Source organism: Trematomus bernacchii, unplaced genomic scaffold (genome assembly GCF_902827165.1).
Source record: "Trematomus bernacchii unplaced genomic scaffold, fTreBer1.1, whole genome shotgun sequence".
NCBI lineage: Eukaryota > Metazoa > Chordata > Actinopteri > Perciformes > Nototheniidae > Trematomus > Trematomus bernacchii.
Genome location: NW_022987740.1, coordinates 537,175 through 553,372, shown reverse-complemented (window position 1 = coordinate 553,372; position 16,198 = coordinate 537,175). Strand labels below are relative to the sequence as shown.

Below are 16,198 nucleotides of genomic sequence, written 5' to 3'. Positions count from 1 at the left end.
GAGTCCTCTCTCCTCTCTGCTGAAGTCAGGTGTTATCAGTATGTAGTGTCTCTACTTTAAAGAGTCCTCTCCTGCTGAAGTTAGGTGTATATCAGTATGTAGTGTCTCTACTTTAAAGAGTCCCTCTCCTGCTGAAGTTCAGGTGTATATCAGTATGTAGTGTCTCTACTTTAAAGAGTCCTCTCCTGCTGAAGTTCAGTGTATATCAGTATGTAGTGTCTCTACTTAAAGAGTCCTCTCCTGCTGAAGTTCAGGTGTATATCAGTATGTAGTGTCTCTACTTTAAAGAGTCCTCTCCTGCTGATGTTCAGTGTATATCAGTATGTCGTGTCTCTACTTTAAAGAGTCCTCTCCTGCTGATGTTCAGGGTATATCAGTATGTCGTGTCTCTACTTTAAGAGTCCTCTCCTGCTGAGTCAGGTTTATCAGTATGTAGTGTCTCTACTTTAAAGAGTCCTCTCCTGCTGAAGTCAGGTTTATATCAGTATGTAGTGTCTACTTTAAAGAGTCCTCTCCTGCTGAAGATCAGGTGTATATCAGTATGTAGTGTCTCTACTTTAAAGAGTCCTCTCCTGCTGAAGTTCAGGTGTATATCAGTATGTAGTGTCTCTACTTTAAAGAGTCCTCTCCTGCTGAAGTTCAGGTGTATATCAGTATGTCGTGTCTCTACTTTAAAGAGTCCTCTCCTGCTGAAGTTCAGGTTTATATCAGTATGTAGTGTCTCTACTTTAAAGAGTCCTCTCCTGCTGAAGTTCAGGTGTATATCAGTATGTAGTGTCTCTACTTTAAAGAGTCCTCTCCTGCTGAAGTCAGGTGTATATCAGTATGTAGTGTCTCTACTTTAAAGAGTCCTCTCCTGCTGAAGTTCAGGTGTATATCAGTATGTAGTGTCTCTACTTTAAAGAGTCCTCTCCTGCTGAAGTTCAGGTGTATATCAGTATGTAGTGTCTCTACTTTAAAGAGTCCTCTCCTGCTGATGTTCAGGTGTATATCAGTATGTCGTGTCTCTACTTTAAAGAGTCCTCTCCTGCTGATGTTCAGGTGTATATCAGTATGTCGTGTCTCTACTTTAAAGAGTCCTCTCCTGCTGATGTCAGGTGTATATCAGTATGTAGTGTCTCTACTTTAAAGAGTCCTCTCCTGCTGATGTTCAGGTGTATATCAGTATGTCGTGTCTCTACTTTAAAGAGTCCTCTCCTGCTGATGTTCAGGTGTATATCAGTATGTCGTGTCTCTACTTTAAAGAGTCCTCTCCTGCTGATTTCAGGTTATCAGTATGTATGTCTCTACTTTAAAGAGTCCTCTCCTGCTGATTCAGGTGTATATCAGTATGTCGTGTCTCTACTTTTAAAGAGTCCTCTCCTGCTGATGTTCAGGTTTATATCAGTATGTAGTGTCTCTACTTTAAAGAGTCCTCTCCTGCTGCTGTCAGGTGTATATACAGTATGTCGTGTCTCTACTTTAAAGAGTCCTCTCCTGCTGATGTTCTAGGTTTATATCATGTATGTAGTGTCTCTACTTTAAATAGAGTCCTCTCCTGCTGAAGTTCAGGTGTATATCAGTATGTAGTGTCTCTACTTTAAGAGTCCTCTCCTGCTGAAGATCAGGTGTATATCAGTATGTAGTGTCTCTACTTTAAGAGTCCTCTCCTTGCTGAAGTTCAGGTGTATATCAGTATGTAGTGTCTCTACTTTAAAGAGTCCTCTCTGCTGAAGTTCAGGTGTATATCAGTATGTCGTGTCTCTACTTTAAAGAGTCCTCTCCTGCTGATGTTTCAGGTTTATAATCAGTATGTAGTGTCTCTACTTTAAAGAGTTCCTCTCCTGCTGATGTTCAGGTGTATATCAGTATGTCGTGTCTCTACTTTAAAGAGTCCTCTCCTGCTGAGTTCAGGTGGTTATCAGTATGGTCGTGTCTCTACTTTAAAGAGTCCTCTCCTGCTGATGTTCAGGTGTATATCAGTATGTCGTGTCTCTTACTTTTAAAGAGTCCTCTCCTGCTGATGTTCAGGTGTATATCGTATGTAGTGTCTCTACTTTAAAGAGTCCTCCCTCTCCTGCTGAAGTTCAGGTGATATCAGTATGTAGTGTCTCTACTTTAAAGAGTTCCTCTCCTGTGAAGTTCAGGTGTATATCAGTATGTAGTGTCTCTACTTTAAAGAGTCCTCGTCCTGCTTGATGTTCAGGTGTATATCAGTATGTCGTGTCTCTACTTTAAAGAGTCCTCTCCTGCTGATGTTCAGGTGTATATCAGTATGTCGTGTCTCTACTTTAAAGAGTCCTCTCCTGCTGATGTTCAGGTGCTATCTCAGTATGTAGTGTTCTACTTTAAAGAGTCCTCTCCTGCTGATGTTCAGGTGTATATCAGTATGTCGTGTCTCTACTTTAAAGAGTCCTCTCCTGCTGATGTTCAGGTGTATATCAGTATGTAGTGTCTCTACTTTAAAGAGTCCTATGTCACTTTTCAAAACACATCTCTTCACACTGGTATATGCTCCCTGATCACACATCCTGTGTTCTTGTTGATTATATTGTCTTGTTTTTCAGATCTTATACGGCTACCTTGAGAGCCGTGAAAGGCACCTCGATCATTCAAATACAAACACAGGGATTTTACCTTTTGCATTTACATGCACCAAAAAACTAAACCTTGTATTAAAATATTCTTTAAGAACAAAATGTTAAAGCAAGGTTTTGTTTACCAGGCTATGTAATTAAATAGCCTATTAATTTGTTAATATAGAATAACTTAATATATATAACTTCCCCACTCAATCTCTCAAGACCCGAGCAGTTCTATTAGAAGTCCAAGGTAAGGCACGGGCCGGCGCATATCGCTCAAAGGAATCCCTCGCCATATGAACTTTGACCCTTAGAAAGTAAAAGTGAAGAGGCACAACGTGTCAACTCCCTTAGGATAGGTCTGAGAAACAGGGGTATGAAAAGAAAAGTAAGAAACAGAGGAAGAGAGGCACAACATGTCTCTACATGCACTCTCCTAAAATATTAAACGAGAAAGGGGTGAAGAAATACAAAGAAAGAAACTGAAATGAAAAGGCACCACATTGCGTAAATGCTTCCCCTTAGAATAGGGTGGAAATTATGAAAAGGGGACTCTGCCTCTCCATTGACACCCTTGATGGCGTTTCCTACAAATATCTGGGCTTTTGGTTGGACAGTAATCTGAACTTTAAACACCTTATTGAAGTTTTAACAAAGAAATTGAAATTCACTCTTGGCTTCCTTTTCAGACTTAAATGTTGTTTTTCAATTTCATCCCGTAAAAGGTTGGTCTCTGGCTTATTCCTGTCCCAGCTGGACTACGGTGATACAATCTATAGATTTGCCTGTCCCACTGTTTTGGCCAAACTTGACCCACTCTACCATGCTGCACTGCGTTATATATCAAATGCACCCTATAGGACTCATCACTGCACACTGTATAGCCTAACTGGATGGTCCTCACTTACTATGCGTAGGATGCAGCACTGGTTTTTATTAATGTATAAAGCCATTTTAGGAAAGCTTCCACTCTACATATGTGTCAGATTTGCCCCAGTTTGTGACTCTTACAACCTCAGATCCAGTGCCTGGATAGGGGTCCAGGTTCCTGCTGTACGGACTGAGGCTGGAAAAAGGAGTCTTTCTTATTATGGTCCTTGGTCTTGGAATGACCTTCAATCACGCCTCAAACTGAGGGCACTTGTCTCTATATCATGTTTTAAATTGAAGTTGTCTGAAGTCCTCACCACCAGCTGCTCTTGCAGTAACAAGTAGTGTACTTTTCTTACTGTCCTAATGTGCACAATGTAGTGACTGCTTTTTCGTCTTTTGTTTTCTTTGTTATGTTCTCTGTATTTTATATGTTTGTGTTATGTGTTATGTGTAACGTTGCTGCCTTCTTGGCCAGGTCAGCTTTGAAAATGAGATTTTATCTCAATGTTTTTATCTGGTTAAATAAAGGTTAAATAAAAAAATAAAAAATAAATGTCGGATCTGAAGAAATATTCTCATTAGATTAAGATAATTTAAAACAGATTTATCTCTAGATGAAACACCTCTCACTAATCTGACTTCACGTTAACGCCTGTCATTGTTTTTATTACGTTTTCTTTACTGACTGATCAAACACTTTAAGGCCCCGCTCACACGGGACCGTTTGCGTTTATGCACAGTATGCGTATTCAAAAAAGTCTTCCGTTCACATGCATTAGTTTCATTTAACGTGTCTGTTCAAACGAGGCCGCTGGAAACGCTGTAGTACATATGCCGGGACTGTAAGTGGCGCTGTAACTTCCGCCAAAATACACCAAAAGTAGCGAAGAAGAGCAGCCCAGCAGCCCCCGCCGCAATGTTGCCATGGCTACCCTTCTGTTCATGGCCCGCGGTGTATTTAGCAACATGTAGTTCATGTAATTCTCCATGTCCACTTGTTGCTGATGGTTGTGGTAGAGGAGCTGTAGATGTTGCACTAATATCTGTAGCATGGTCAGTAGCAGTAGCACTAGCAGTAGCTACTGACAGGAGGAAGTGTGTGGCGATTGCTGGTATTCAGCGGGATATAGTCATTTCCTCAGCATATGGATAAATGCAACGGGGAAGTTAACTGAAAGAAACCGAATCTGTGGATATTGCATCGACCGACGTCTCCGTGGAGAGGACGGCTCAGAAAGAGAGATATTCTCTACAAACACCGGGTGAGATCCTCCTTTGTCAATATAATGGATCAATGCATGAAATCTGACTCTGTTTATTTTGTTTAAGGAGTATATTGGGCGTTAACTATTCTGGTTTGCCTTTTATAATATTATTTCATTCAAGAACCCCTTGTGCGTTTAATTAACACAGCTATTTTTGATAGTTGCTACAGCAGTGAGCAGGAGAGGTGGGGAGAGGTGGGGAGAGGCGGGGCTATCGCAATTTTTTCAGGAAATATTCGTATAGAGGTGATTACACGGACTCGGTTGACCCCCCAGAGCGTTTTGTTTGCAAATCTATCCACCTTGGGACCCGTTATCGTTTGTAGGGTCAGTTTCTATCGGCCTCGTGTAAATAATAGGGCTATACGCACGCGAAACTATGCAGATCCAAGCAGTTTTCTCCTCGTGTAAACGGCGCCTTAATCACCTCTCTCAATAAACTGGTACACATCACACACTCAAGTTTTGATTGCTTTTGTTCTTATCTTTATAAAACACAATTATCTGTTGGTCTGTGATTTATCGTGGTGTACCACAGGGTTCAATAGGTCCTCTGACTTTTTAATGTACAGACTGCCTTTGGATCTGTTACCCAGGAGGAAGGGTAACTGAGAGAAGTGAAATACAGATCTAAGAGGAGACAGAGAGATTCAGGGAGGAGCTAAGATGTTCCTGAACTATAGAAGAGAGAGGAACTTCCATATTCACCAGAGTTCAACACAGACCATCATCATCACCTTCATTCAACATGCTGTCCCTGCAGAACTCAGCTTTTTCTCTGATATTGTTTGCAATCTTATCAGGTTTGTTGCACTCTTGCTTTCTGAGTGTGGTTTTGCTAAAATAACTTTTATAACATGAAATAACAGAGTTAATCTTTCCCTCAGGCGTCAGCTGTGAAGATCTGACTCCAGTCAAAACAGAAGAGTTCAGTCCAGAAGGCAGCACTGTTACTCTGTCCTACAGATACTCCAAACAAGCAGCCGGTGGTGATTATTTCTTCCGGTATCGACAATATCCAGGAGAACCACCAGAGTTCCTCCTGTCTATCTCAGGGGTTAATTTCACAAACAAAGCAGAATCACTTGAATCGGACACCAGGTTCTTCACTGACCTGTCTGAAGGAAAGAAACGAGTGGTTCTATTTCGTATAAGGCTTCGCCCTCTAAGGCTATCGCTATTGGGTAATCCCACTGCACGTGTGCAGCACTGACAGACTTAATCCACGCCCACCTATGACGTGGGCCCCACCTACGGCCTCACTTCCGTATAAATAGGAAGTAGGCCCGACCATCTGCTCCCATTTTTCTTCAGCACTCCGTTGCAGAAGCGCTGGCCCTCTGGCCCACAGACAGCGGAGAGAGGACGCTCTCGCTGCTGCGGCCGAGGATGATTGGCTAGTCCAGGAGTCTTACTCTGTGGATCAAGCCCTTGATTTATTGGATCCGAGTGGCGGGCAGCAGTCACGGATCACCATGTGGTTCCCCCGGCCCCATCCTCCCTCTCCTCCGGACGGGGGAGACTGTCAGCCCGACAGCCGAGCCTATGGGTTCGGCTGCCGGGCTGACACCGGGTCACCGGGTCCCTCTATCCGCCATCTCGGAGCTGCCGTATAGGCGGTATTCTCCAGGAACTCCCGGAGATCATCGGAAAGGCAGCCGCCTAATGAGATCTCCCCGTTCCCCCGGTTTAGGAGAGATCTCCTCCGGATGACATAAAAAAGCTGTATAAGCGGCTGCCTCATAGCCTATCGGTTATTGGGCAGCAGGGCTTGCGGCACAAACCGGCTGTCTTTAAAACCTGTCGGTTGATTAGACAGCACGGGCTTGTTTCCTATGTCACAGATATGCCTCCACACACCTCCGCTCATTCCTCAAGCGGGTTTGAGCGTGAACGCGCCTCAATGTCCGGTTTACGAGCCTTCTCTTAAACGGAGACATGATGAGAGCCGCTGTGCAATACAACGTGTGGAGGTGCATAAGCCAGCTGGGGTTAACCGGTCGGTTAACAGGCAGCGGGGCTCGCCGTTTGAGCCGGCTGTAACCTGTCAGTTAGCAGGCCGCAGGGCTCGCGGCACAAGCCATGCTGTATTTAACCAGGCGGTTATTAAATAGCAGGGCTTGACGTTTAAACCTGATGCTCCTAACCTGTCGGTTAGCAGGCAGCACGGTTTTTTCCTCTGTCCCAAATGTGCCTACTACACACGGTCGTAATGAGCCCAGGGCTGTTATTACGCACTGTGTGAATAGCTCTGCACACACCTCCGCTCATTCCTCAGCAGGGTTGAGCGGGAACGCGCCTCAATGTCCAGTTTACGAGCCTTAACACTCCTAAACAGAGACAGGGTGAGAGCCGGTGTGAGATGCAGCGTGTGGAGGCCCCCTCCGGCTCTGACGTGGCTCGTCACCATGACAACCACAGCACTTTCCAGAGCATGTCGCGCGCTCTCAGAGTATTACTCAGAGAGCGGCGCGTGTGTTCGGTGGACAGATGGTTAATATTATGCAGCAAGGCCCACCGGGTAAGCCGGCTGCCCCTAACCTTTAGGTTATAGGCAGCATGGCTCGCTGCATAAATCTGCTGTCTTTAAAACCTATTGGTTTTTAGGCAGCTCGGTTTTTCTCCTCTGTCCCAGACCTACCTCCTACACACGGTTGTAATAAGCCCACGAGTGCCATTATTACAGTGTGGACAGCACTTCACACACCTCCGCTCATCCCTTAGGGGTGTTGAGCGTGAACGCACCTCAAGGTCCGGTTTACGAGCTTTCTCCTAAACGTGACATAAATGAGAGTCTGTGTGAAATGCAGCGTCTGGAGGACTCTGGCGTGGCTCGTCACCATGACAACCACAGCACATCCAGAGCAGGTTCGCGCACTGAGTGGACGGCGCGTGTGTTCGATGGACGGAGGGAAGTACTGTAATATGCAGCAAGGCTCCCCGGTTAAGCCGGCTGCCAATATCCTATTGGTTACTTGGCAGCATGGCTCGCTGCTTAAGCCGGCTGGGTTTTTTAACTTATCAGTTAATAAAACAGCAGGGCTTACTATTCAATTCGTCTACCTTAAACCGTATGGTTATTAGGCAGCACGGATTTTTCCTCTGTCTCAGACGTACCTCCTACCCACGGTCGTAATGAGCTCACGCCCCCCAGGTGTCATGCTCACTAGGTACCCATCTCCCTCTGGCCCTCAAACAGCAGAGAGTGGACGCTCTCGCTGCTGCTGCTGCGGTCGAGGATGATTGGGCAGTCCAGGAGGTTTACTCCGTGGACGAAGCCTTGAGTCCTGGGTCCGAGTGGAGGGCACAAGTCGGATGACTACGCCCCCTCCATTAATGGATCAAAGGGACCATTATTACGCCGCACACACCTCCGCTCATCCCTTAGTAGTGTTGAGCGTGAACGCGCGGTTTACGAGACTTCTCCTAAAACGGCGACATAATGAGAGCCTGTGTGAAATGCAGTGTGTGGAGGGCTCTGGCGTGGTTTGCCACCAACCACAGCACATCCAGAGAATGTACACCCGGCGCTATCAGAGTATTACTCAGGGTGGCGGCGTGTGTGTCTGATGGACAGATGGATAAGAGGCGGATGGGCAGAGGGTAGTCTCTGCAGTTCGCCTCTCCCCCCCGCAGTTCTACGGGATAACAGGGAACCCTGTCATCCCAGGAACAGTGTCTCGCACTCCGCGCAGAGCGGCAGGAACTCTGTTAAAGGAAGCCTTTTTCCAGGGTTCCTCAAGGGGAAGAAAATCAGGGGTTTTTACTCCCGCTATTTTCTGGTCCCGAAGGAGACGGGGCGGGGGGAATGAGACCCATCCTCGTTCTGTCAGTGTTCAACAAGGGAATGGTTTTTTCCCATGCTGACGATCAAACAGGTGCTGGAGCATCTGTCAAGCCTGGGTTTTCATTATCAAATGGAAGAAGAGCTGTCCTCTTCCCTCCCAGGTTATCATTTAACTGGGAGTGGAATTGAACTCAGCCCGCATGAGAGCGCGACTCTCACAGCGGAGAGGGGAGAAAGTGACAGCTCTCCTCCGGCGCGTCACACCCCGCGGGGCGGTGACAGCCCTCTCCGTGATGCAGTTTTTAGACATGATGTCAGCTGGTCACGTGGTGATCGACCTGGGTCTCCTTCACTTGAGGAGACTCCAGAGGTGGTTTATTCGCCTGCGCATCGACCCTGTGCGTCAGAGGAGACGCATGGTGTACATTCCTCCTTCCGTGGGTTTGGTTTTAACCTATTGGAAAAATCTCCACGCCTTGTCAGTGGGGGTGCCCCTGAGCAGAGTGACGTCACACACCGCAGTGTTCACAGACGCATCTCTCGCAGGCTGAGGAATGGGCATGTCGCAGGCAGGGGGGGGGACAGTGGCTGGTTCATATGTCTCTCCATATAAACGTGCTGGAATTACTCTCCGTATGGAGAGTAATCCAGCATTTTTTCGCCCCGTTACGGTACAATCAACATGTGTTGATTCGAACAGACAACAAAGCAGCGGCGGCCTACATAAATCGCCAGGGAGGTGTACGATCAGCGCAGCTGCTTCATACACCAGAGCATCCTACACAGCCAAATGGACAGCGTTCCGTTTGACATGTAGGGAAAAGCCTGGACCCCGTTACGGTCACCCTGCCTCACGGGCTGTCGTTCCTCCAGCTGTTGCTGGACAGGAACTGGCTTATAGCACGGTTAAAACATATGCTGCTGCCATTTCATCTTGCCACGTAGGTTTGGTGTCAGCACGGTGTTTAGTCACCCTCTGACAAAACGTTTTCTACGGGGAGTACAGAGACTCAGACCTGTGTCACGCGCTTTGGCGCCTCAATGGGATTTGGCTTTAGTGTTACGCGCACTGAGAAAAGCTCCATTTGAACCTTTAGATCAGGTCCCCCTAAAAGTTCTTGTCAGCCAAAGTAGCTCTGCTCTTGGCTCTGACATCAGCTAAAAGGGGTGAGTGATTTGTCTGCTCTCTCTGTGGCTCCGTCATGTCTCCAGATCCAAGGAGATGGCAGCTTAGCTGTTTTGCGCCCTAGCCTGGTTTATGCCAAAAAATTATCACAGGTCTCTTTTTTAGATCAAGAGTGATAACTTTGGAGGGTTTTTTTCCTCCTCCTCACACATCAGAGGAGGAAGCCACATCTCATCTCCTCCGTCCCGTGCGCGCGCTGTCATGCTATACGGCATGCGAGGCTGTGTTGCGCAGTTTCCAGCGTCTGTTTGTGCATTACAGAGAGCACTCAATGGGGCAGCCTCTGTCTGCACAACGCCTGTCACACTGTTCTGTGTGAGGCTGTGTCACAGGCGTATGTCTCCTCTGGGGCGGATCCTCCGGAGAACATCAAGCGCACGGCACCAGAGGAATTGTATCAACCTCTACGGCGTTGCACGGAGGACCGACAGTGGAAGACATTTGCATTGGTCTTCCCCCTGTTCTTTTATTCGTTTTTATTTGAGGGATGTCTCTCTGACACACTCAGTACTGAATGTCCTGTCAGAGTGAGTAATGTCGGGGACACAACTGTGTGCCCTCTCTCCTGCCTGTCGGCACTCAGAGAGCTGCCCTGTTTCCTCTCTTTTTTCGTTGTAACAAGTGGGTCTCTACTTTTTATAACGACAGGTATTCACCTTCATTCCCTCATGGAGAATATTCATTTTAAATGCTACATTTCCAGGGACTGTGATGCTCCATTACGCATGGCGCAATGGACATGGGTTATTAAATTGAGTAGGTGTGTTTTTTGTGCTCCTGGTAACGGACGGACCAGTGGGGCGTAGACTACATCCTGCTTCGCCCTTAACCCAATAGCGATAGCCTTAGAGGGCGAAGCCTTATACGAAATAGAACTGGGGTTACGTATTGTAACCCAGCTTCTATGAGTATAGGCGCAGCCCTCTAAGGTTCGGGCCCCACTGGCTCCGTGAATAGCTGAAGAAAAGCTGTTTGCGTGGGAGCAGATGGTCGGGCCTACTTCCTATTTATACGGAAGTGAGGCTGTAGGTGGGGCCCACGTCATAGGTGGGCGTGGATTAAGTCTGTCAGTGCTGCACACATGCAGTGGGATTACCCAATAGCGATAGCCTTAGAGGGCTGCGCCTATACTCATAGAAGCTGGGTTACAATACGTAACCCCAGATCTGCAGATCTCCTCTGCTGCAGTGACAGACTCTGCTGTGTACTACTGTGCTCTGCAGCCCACAGTGACAGGAAACACCAACACTCTGTACAAAAACCTTTGGAGCAAAGACAACACAATACTGCACAACATCCACCAGAGGGAGTCTCTCTCTGTTAGACTTTAGGGAAACAACACAAGAAACTCTCAAACAATTCAACCACCAGCAGAGAGCCATCCTTTATTTGATGCTTCAACACCACGCTACTTTAATTTATCTGAAACATTTATCCTAATAACTTTTTATGAGTGCAGTCCACCAGGTGCCAGACTCCTGATGGACCTTCACCAACACTTCTTATTTTTCATATTTATTCCCACTTGCCCTGACATCTGCAGTCTTCAAACCACTCTTGAAGAGCAAGCTAGGGCAGGGGTCGGTAACCGTAGGCACGTGGCACGCGGTACCGTAACCAGTGGCACACTAGGAATAAGTAGAATAAGTGTGCAAAATATTTAAATTGTATTTTCGGATCCTGAACGAGACCGCCGCCAGAGCGCGTCTCCCCGTTACCTGCAGAAGGAAGACATGCACGCAACGCAGCGCAGAAGGAAACAAAACATTTAAGAAATCTAGACCGCAACAGAATTAAACAAGCGACTGCCTGTTTTTCCTGGCCATGGACAGGTTCCTTGAACACAACACAAGCGTAACGTGTCATTACGGGGTATAGTGCTGCCGGAACGCGGCTCCGGCACTTCAAAAATTGCAGTACCCATAAGGAGCCCCATGAAAAGATAATCACATTGGTTGCTTAAACATTTTTTTCTTAATGTTCTCAAATTGTTTGGGCCCCTGTCAGTCACGGGCCCTCAGAATCGTCCTAACTTTTCACCCCCTTACGGTGCCCCTGCGTACACTAGGGATGCCAGCGATTATTTGATTTTTCGAATATTCGTTACAGTCTCCATAATCGAAAATTATTTTTAAAATTCGATTTTATTTATATATTTTTTTATTATTATTTATGTTTTTCTTTTTTTTCCTCGCTTAGTTTCAACCAAAATATAGACTAATGCTAATAATAGTAATAGTATTAATAATTGTAAATGGCCATTGGTCACACCACCAGTTTATTTTACTGTAAACTTGGAGGAAGCCAGCAGTGCAGGCTGCGCAGAGTGCAGACTGCTACACACCGACCGCGCCAGAACAGTGAGAACAACACAACTAAAGATGAACAAAGCGGCACGTTCAAAGAAGAGTTCCTCGTGGAACTACTTCGAACTGACAAGTGCAAATGAAGTAAAATGCAAGCTCTGCGAAAATACTTTTTTTTATAATAATCGATTAATATTTGCCAGGGCTGTCCGATTTTCGAATTTGATCATGGTCAGTTTCTGTCATCCCTAGCGTACACATGCCGCAGTTTTTGCGTGGCTGTGTCTTTAGTTGTAAGCCCAGTGGCATCAGAGGCCTGTACTACGAAGCTGGTTCAACTTAACCTGGATATGTTGGAGTTAGCCGGTTGGCCTAAGCCAAAACATACGCGCTGGCGCTAAGCTGTACTACGACGCTGGTTATCAAGTGGATCGCTCAAGCCAGGCGTGCCCTATCTAGTTAGGTGCGCGTTCACATGAAAGGGGTGGTATTTGGAGCATTCGACCAATCTCAAACACGGACAAGCGTACTGACAGCGCAGCGTCATACTTCCTGAATGAAAAGTGAACTTTAATATTAGTCAAATATGAAGAAGTTAAACTTTAAACATCCATGTCTTAAACACTTTATCCAGGATAAAAGCCACATAGCTGCACCTGCAAGGTGAATACAGCTGGTAAAAGAAAAAGTGTTTGAATGCGTACATTAACAGGTTTATGAAATCACTGCCCCGTCCAAGACACGAGTGGATCTGACTTTAATTACATTTGACTCGAGTGTTTCGTCAATTTAATGTGTTGCTTAAAATAATACTTCTGCATCCAGTATGTGACACTGTGAGTGTTGCACGGCCAGATACGGCTCAGCTGACTCAGATAAGGAAATATATGATACATTATGATGTGATATGATATGAATGATAATGGCACATATCGACGTCTGCACTCACAGTGCCGCGGACTGTACTTAATGTTACTCTGATCCGGTTACTTATGTCGTGGCAGATATTTAAGTAAGCTTTCTTAACGCTAATATTATAATAGTCAGATTGCTCTGAAGATGGGAGGGGATATTCTATTAATGTTCACGTTCACACAGTCAGTTGATTTTTGCCGGCTGTCTTTCCTGCAACGGCAGTTTTTCTGTATTTCCTCTATCCTGTAATATGAATTGATAGCTTTAAACTCCGCACACGGAGCTCTGATTGGTCAGCAGGCGGTGCTTTCACTGAGTTGATCTGTTAGCCTGCAACCTAACCTGCTCCGGAGCAGGTTTGCCGCTCAGCATAAGTTACCATGGAAATCTAGCCTGCTAAAAAGAGAACCAGCGTCGTAGGACCGGAAAGCCCGAGATTTCCCTGAATTTAGCTAAGAGAACATCCAGCTTCGTAGTACAGGCCTCTGGCCTCTGTTCATCTGACATATGATCATACAATAATGCCATGGAAAATAATATGCTACATTACAGTTCAACTGTTGATAAACATCAACAGTTAGTGATGATACAGTAATGTTGTTTACCTGCTTGATCATTTGAAATCTGTGAACAATTTTACCATAGAAACACATGTACTGCCTGGATTCAAGTAGTCTCCATGAACTAAAAATAAGTGTCTCTAATTTTCTGTCAGTCTGTGATTTGATGTGGTGTACCACAGGGTTCAATCCAAGGTCCTCTCACTTTGTCATTGGTTTCAGTTTATCTCGAAACCCAATGTGATCGTAGGTTCTATTGGAACAGCAGCTTGTGTTGTGGTGTTCAAGACCTTTTCAATGTTGGGTATGAAGTAAAATTCTTATTAGATTAAGATCATTTTCAACAGATTTCTCTCTAGATGAAACACCTCTCACTAATCTGACTTCACGTTAACGCCCGTCATTGTTATTGCCACGTTTTCCTTCTTTACTGTCTGATCAAACACTTTAAATCACCTCTCTCAATAAACTGGTACACATCACACACTCAAGATTTGATTGCTTTTGTTCTTATCTTTATACATTACAATTCTCTTTTGGTCTGTGATTACTCGTGGTGTACCACAGGGTTCAATCCTAGGTCCTCTGACTTTTTATTTACAGACCTTTGGATCTGTTACCCAGGAGGAAGTGTAACTGAGAGAAGTGAAATACAGATCTAAGAGGAGACAGAGAGATTCAGGGAGGAGCTAAGATGTTCCTGAACTATAGAAGAGAGAGGAACTTCCATATTCACCAGAGTTCAACACAGACCATCATCATCACCTTCATTCAACATGCTGTCATTAGACTATTATTTACATTCCCTACTGTTAGTTTCCATTCTAAGAGGTACGTAACATTCTGCATGAAAACGTTAACTTCTAATGTTGATAAAATGTGATCTATTAACTGAGTCTTTTGAATTACTCCTCTCTTCAGGGGTCAGCTGTGAAAATCTCACTGCATTACAGAAAGAAGAGTTCAGTCCAGAAGGCAGCACTGTTACTCTGTCCTACAGATACTCCAAACAAGCAGCTGGTGGTGATGGTTTCTTCTGGTATCGACAATATCCAGGAAAACCACCAGAGTTCATCTTTTCTCATTTAGGAACTGGAGACATTATGTTGAATCCAGTTTCTGGACTGTCTGCTGAAGTGAGTGAGGATAAAACCCAGGTCTATCTGAGCATCTCCTCTGCTGCAGTGACAGACTCTGCTGTGTTCTACTGTGCTGTGAAGCCCACAGTGACAGGAAACACCACAACTCTGTACAAAAACCTTTGGAGCAAAGACAACACAGTACTGCACTACATCCACCAGAGGGAGTCTCTCTCTGTTCACCTTCAGCAGGATGTGATGATACAGTCTAGATTAGATTCTCTCAGACTCACAGCTGTGATGAAGAGCTCCAGAAACTCATTGGACATCTGAGTCTCCTCCTGCTGACTGCAGAGCTTCATGACTGACACCTCTCTGATTCCAGCTGTGAACATCAGACCAAACACAACTCACTAAACGTTTCCATACTGAACAACCACAGCTTTCCCCTCTGTGAACATGGAGAAACTGGCTGCAATTCTGCTCTGTTCAGCTCTCATAGGTACGTATGTTTCTGACAGGAGAAGGGGAAATATGAAGACTTTTTCAAAGCATTACACATCCAGTTTGGATTTTGGATAAACGCTTTACAGGAGTGTTGTTTTTTCACTAAGGAATTGATGGGTTTGTGACTTTGGAGCTGTAATGATAGCATGATGTTTTCCTCACTAGGTAACAGCTTGGAAGATGATATTACTGCCATCAGTGCTGAAGTGTGTTCCTCAGAGGGCCGTAGTGTTACTCTGTCCTGTACATATTCAGTTAAAGCCAATAACCTCCAGTGGTACAGACAGGATCCTGGATCAGCTCCTCAGTTCCTCCTCCTGATCACTGACACAACACAGCCTTACGTGGTGGAAGCAAAACCTCCAATCCCTCGACTGAATGCCACACTGAACTTGGAGAGAAATCAAGTGGATCTGCAGATCTCCTCTGCTGCAGTGACAGACTCTGCTGTGTACTACTGTGCTCTGCAGCCCACAGTGACAGGAAACACCACAACTCTGTACAAAAACCTTTGGAGCAAAGACAACACAATCATGCACAGCATCCACTAGAGGGAGTCTCTCTCTGTTAGACTTTAGGGAAACAACACAACTAATGCTCAAACAACTCAACCTCCAGCAGAGAGGCATCTTTAATTTGATGCTTCAACACCACGTTACTTTAATTTATCTCTCACATTTATTCTAATACTTTTTAATGAGAGCATTCCACCATGTGCCAGACTCCTGATGGACCTTCACCAACATTTCCTGTTATTCATATTTATTCCCACAGGCCCTGAAAACTGCAGTCATCAAACCACTTCACTGATGAACATTTATAGGCCGGTTAAAATAATTGAAAAACTTGTTTTCAACAGCTAAACAACTGTATTGGAACTAAATAACTGTTTTGATGTGTTCCAGTCACAAAGCACTGAGTCTGCTCTTGTTAAGGTCTTTAATGGCATCCACTTAAACACGGACAGAGGCAGAATCTCACTGTCAGTATTATTAGATCTCAGCGCTGCATTTTAAACTGTTGAACACAACATATTACTAGACCGACTGGAAAACTGGGTGGGACTCTCTGGCACTGTTTGTATTGGTCTGAATGCTACTTAACAGACAGGAAAAACGTTGTTTCTATAGGTAACTAAACAACTGCGTTGACGAATATG

At 45.2% G+C, this 16,198-nt stretch overlaps 2 gene segments (V, D, J or C); both read left to right on the top strand.

The window, feature by feature from the left end:
• Positions 1-5,313: 5,313 nt before the first annotated feature.
• Positions 5,314-14,949, top strand: LOC117496366. The segment is given in 4 exon segments: positions 5,314-5,502; positions 5,587-5,685; positions 14,471-14,679; positions 14,887-14,949. Coding segments are annotated over 4 exon segments (426 nt in total).
• On the top strand, positions 14,742-15,958 carry LOC117496365. The segment is given in 3 exon segments: positions 14,742-15,034; positions 15,205-15,507; positions 15,945-15,958. Coding segments are annotated over 3 exon segments (360 nt in total).
• Positions 15,959-16,198: the final 240 nt, after the last annotated feature.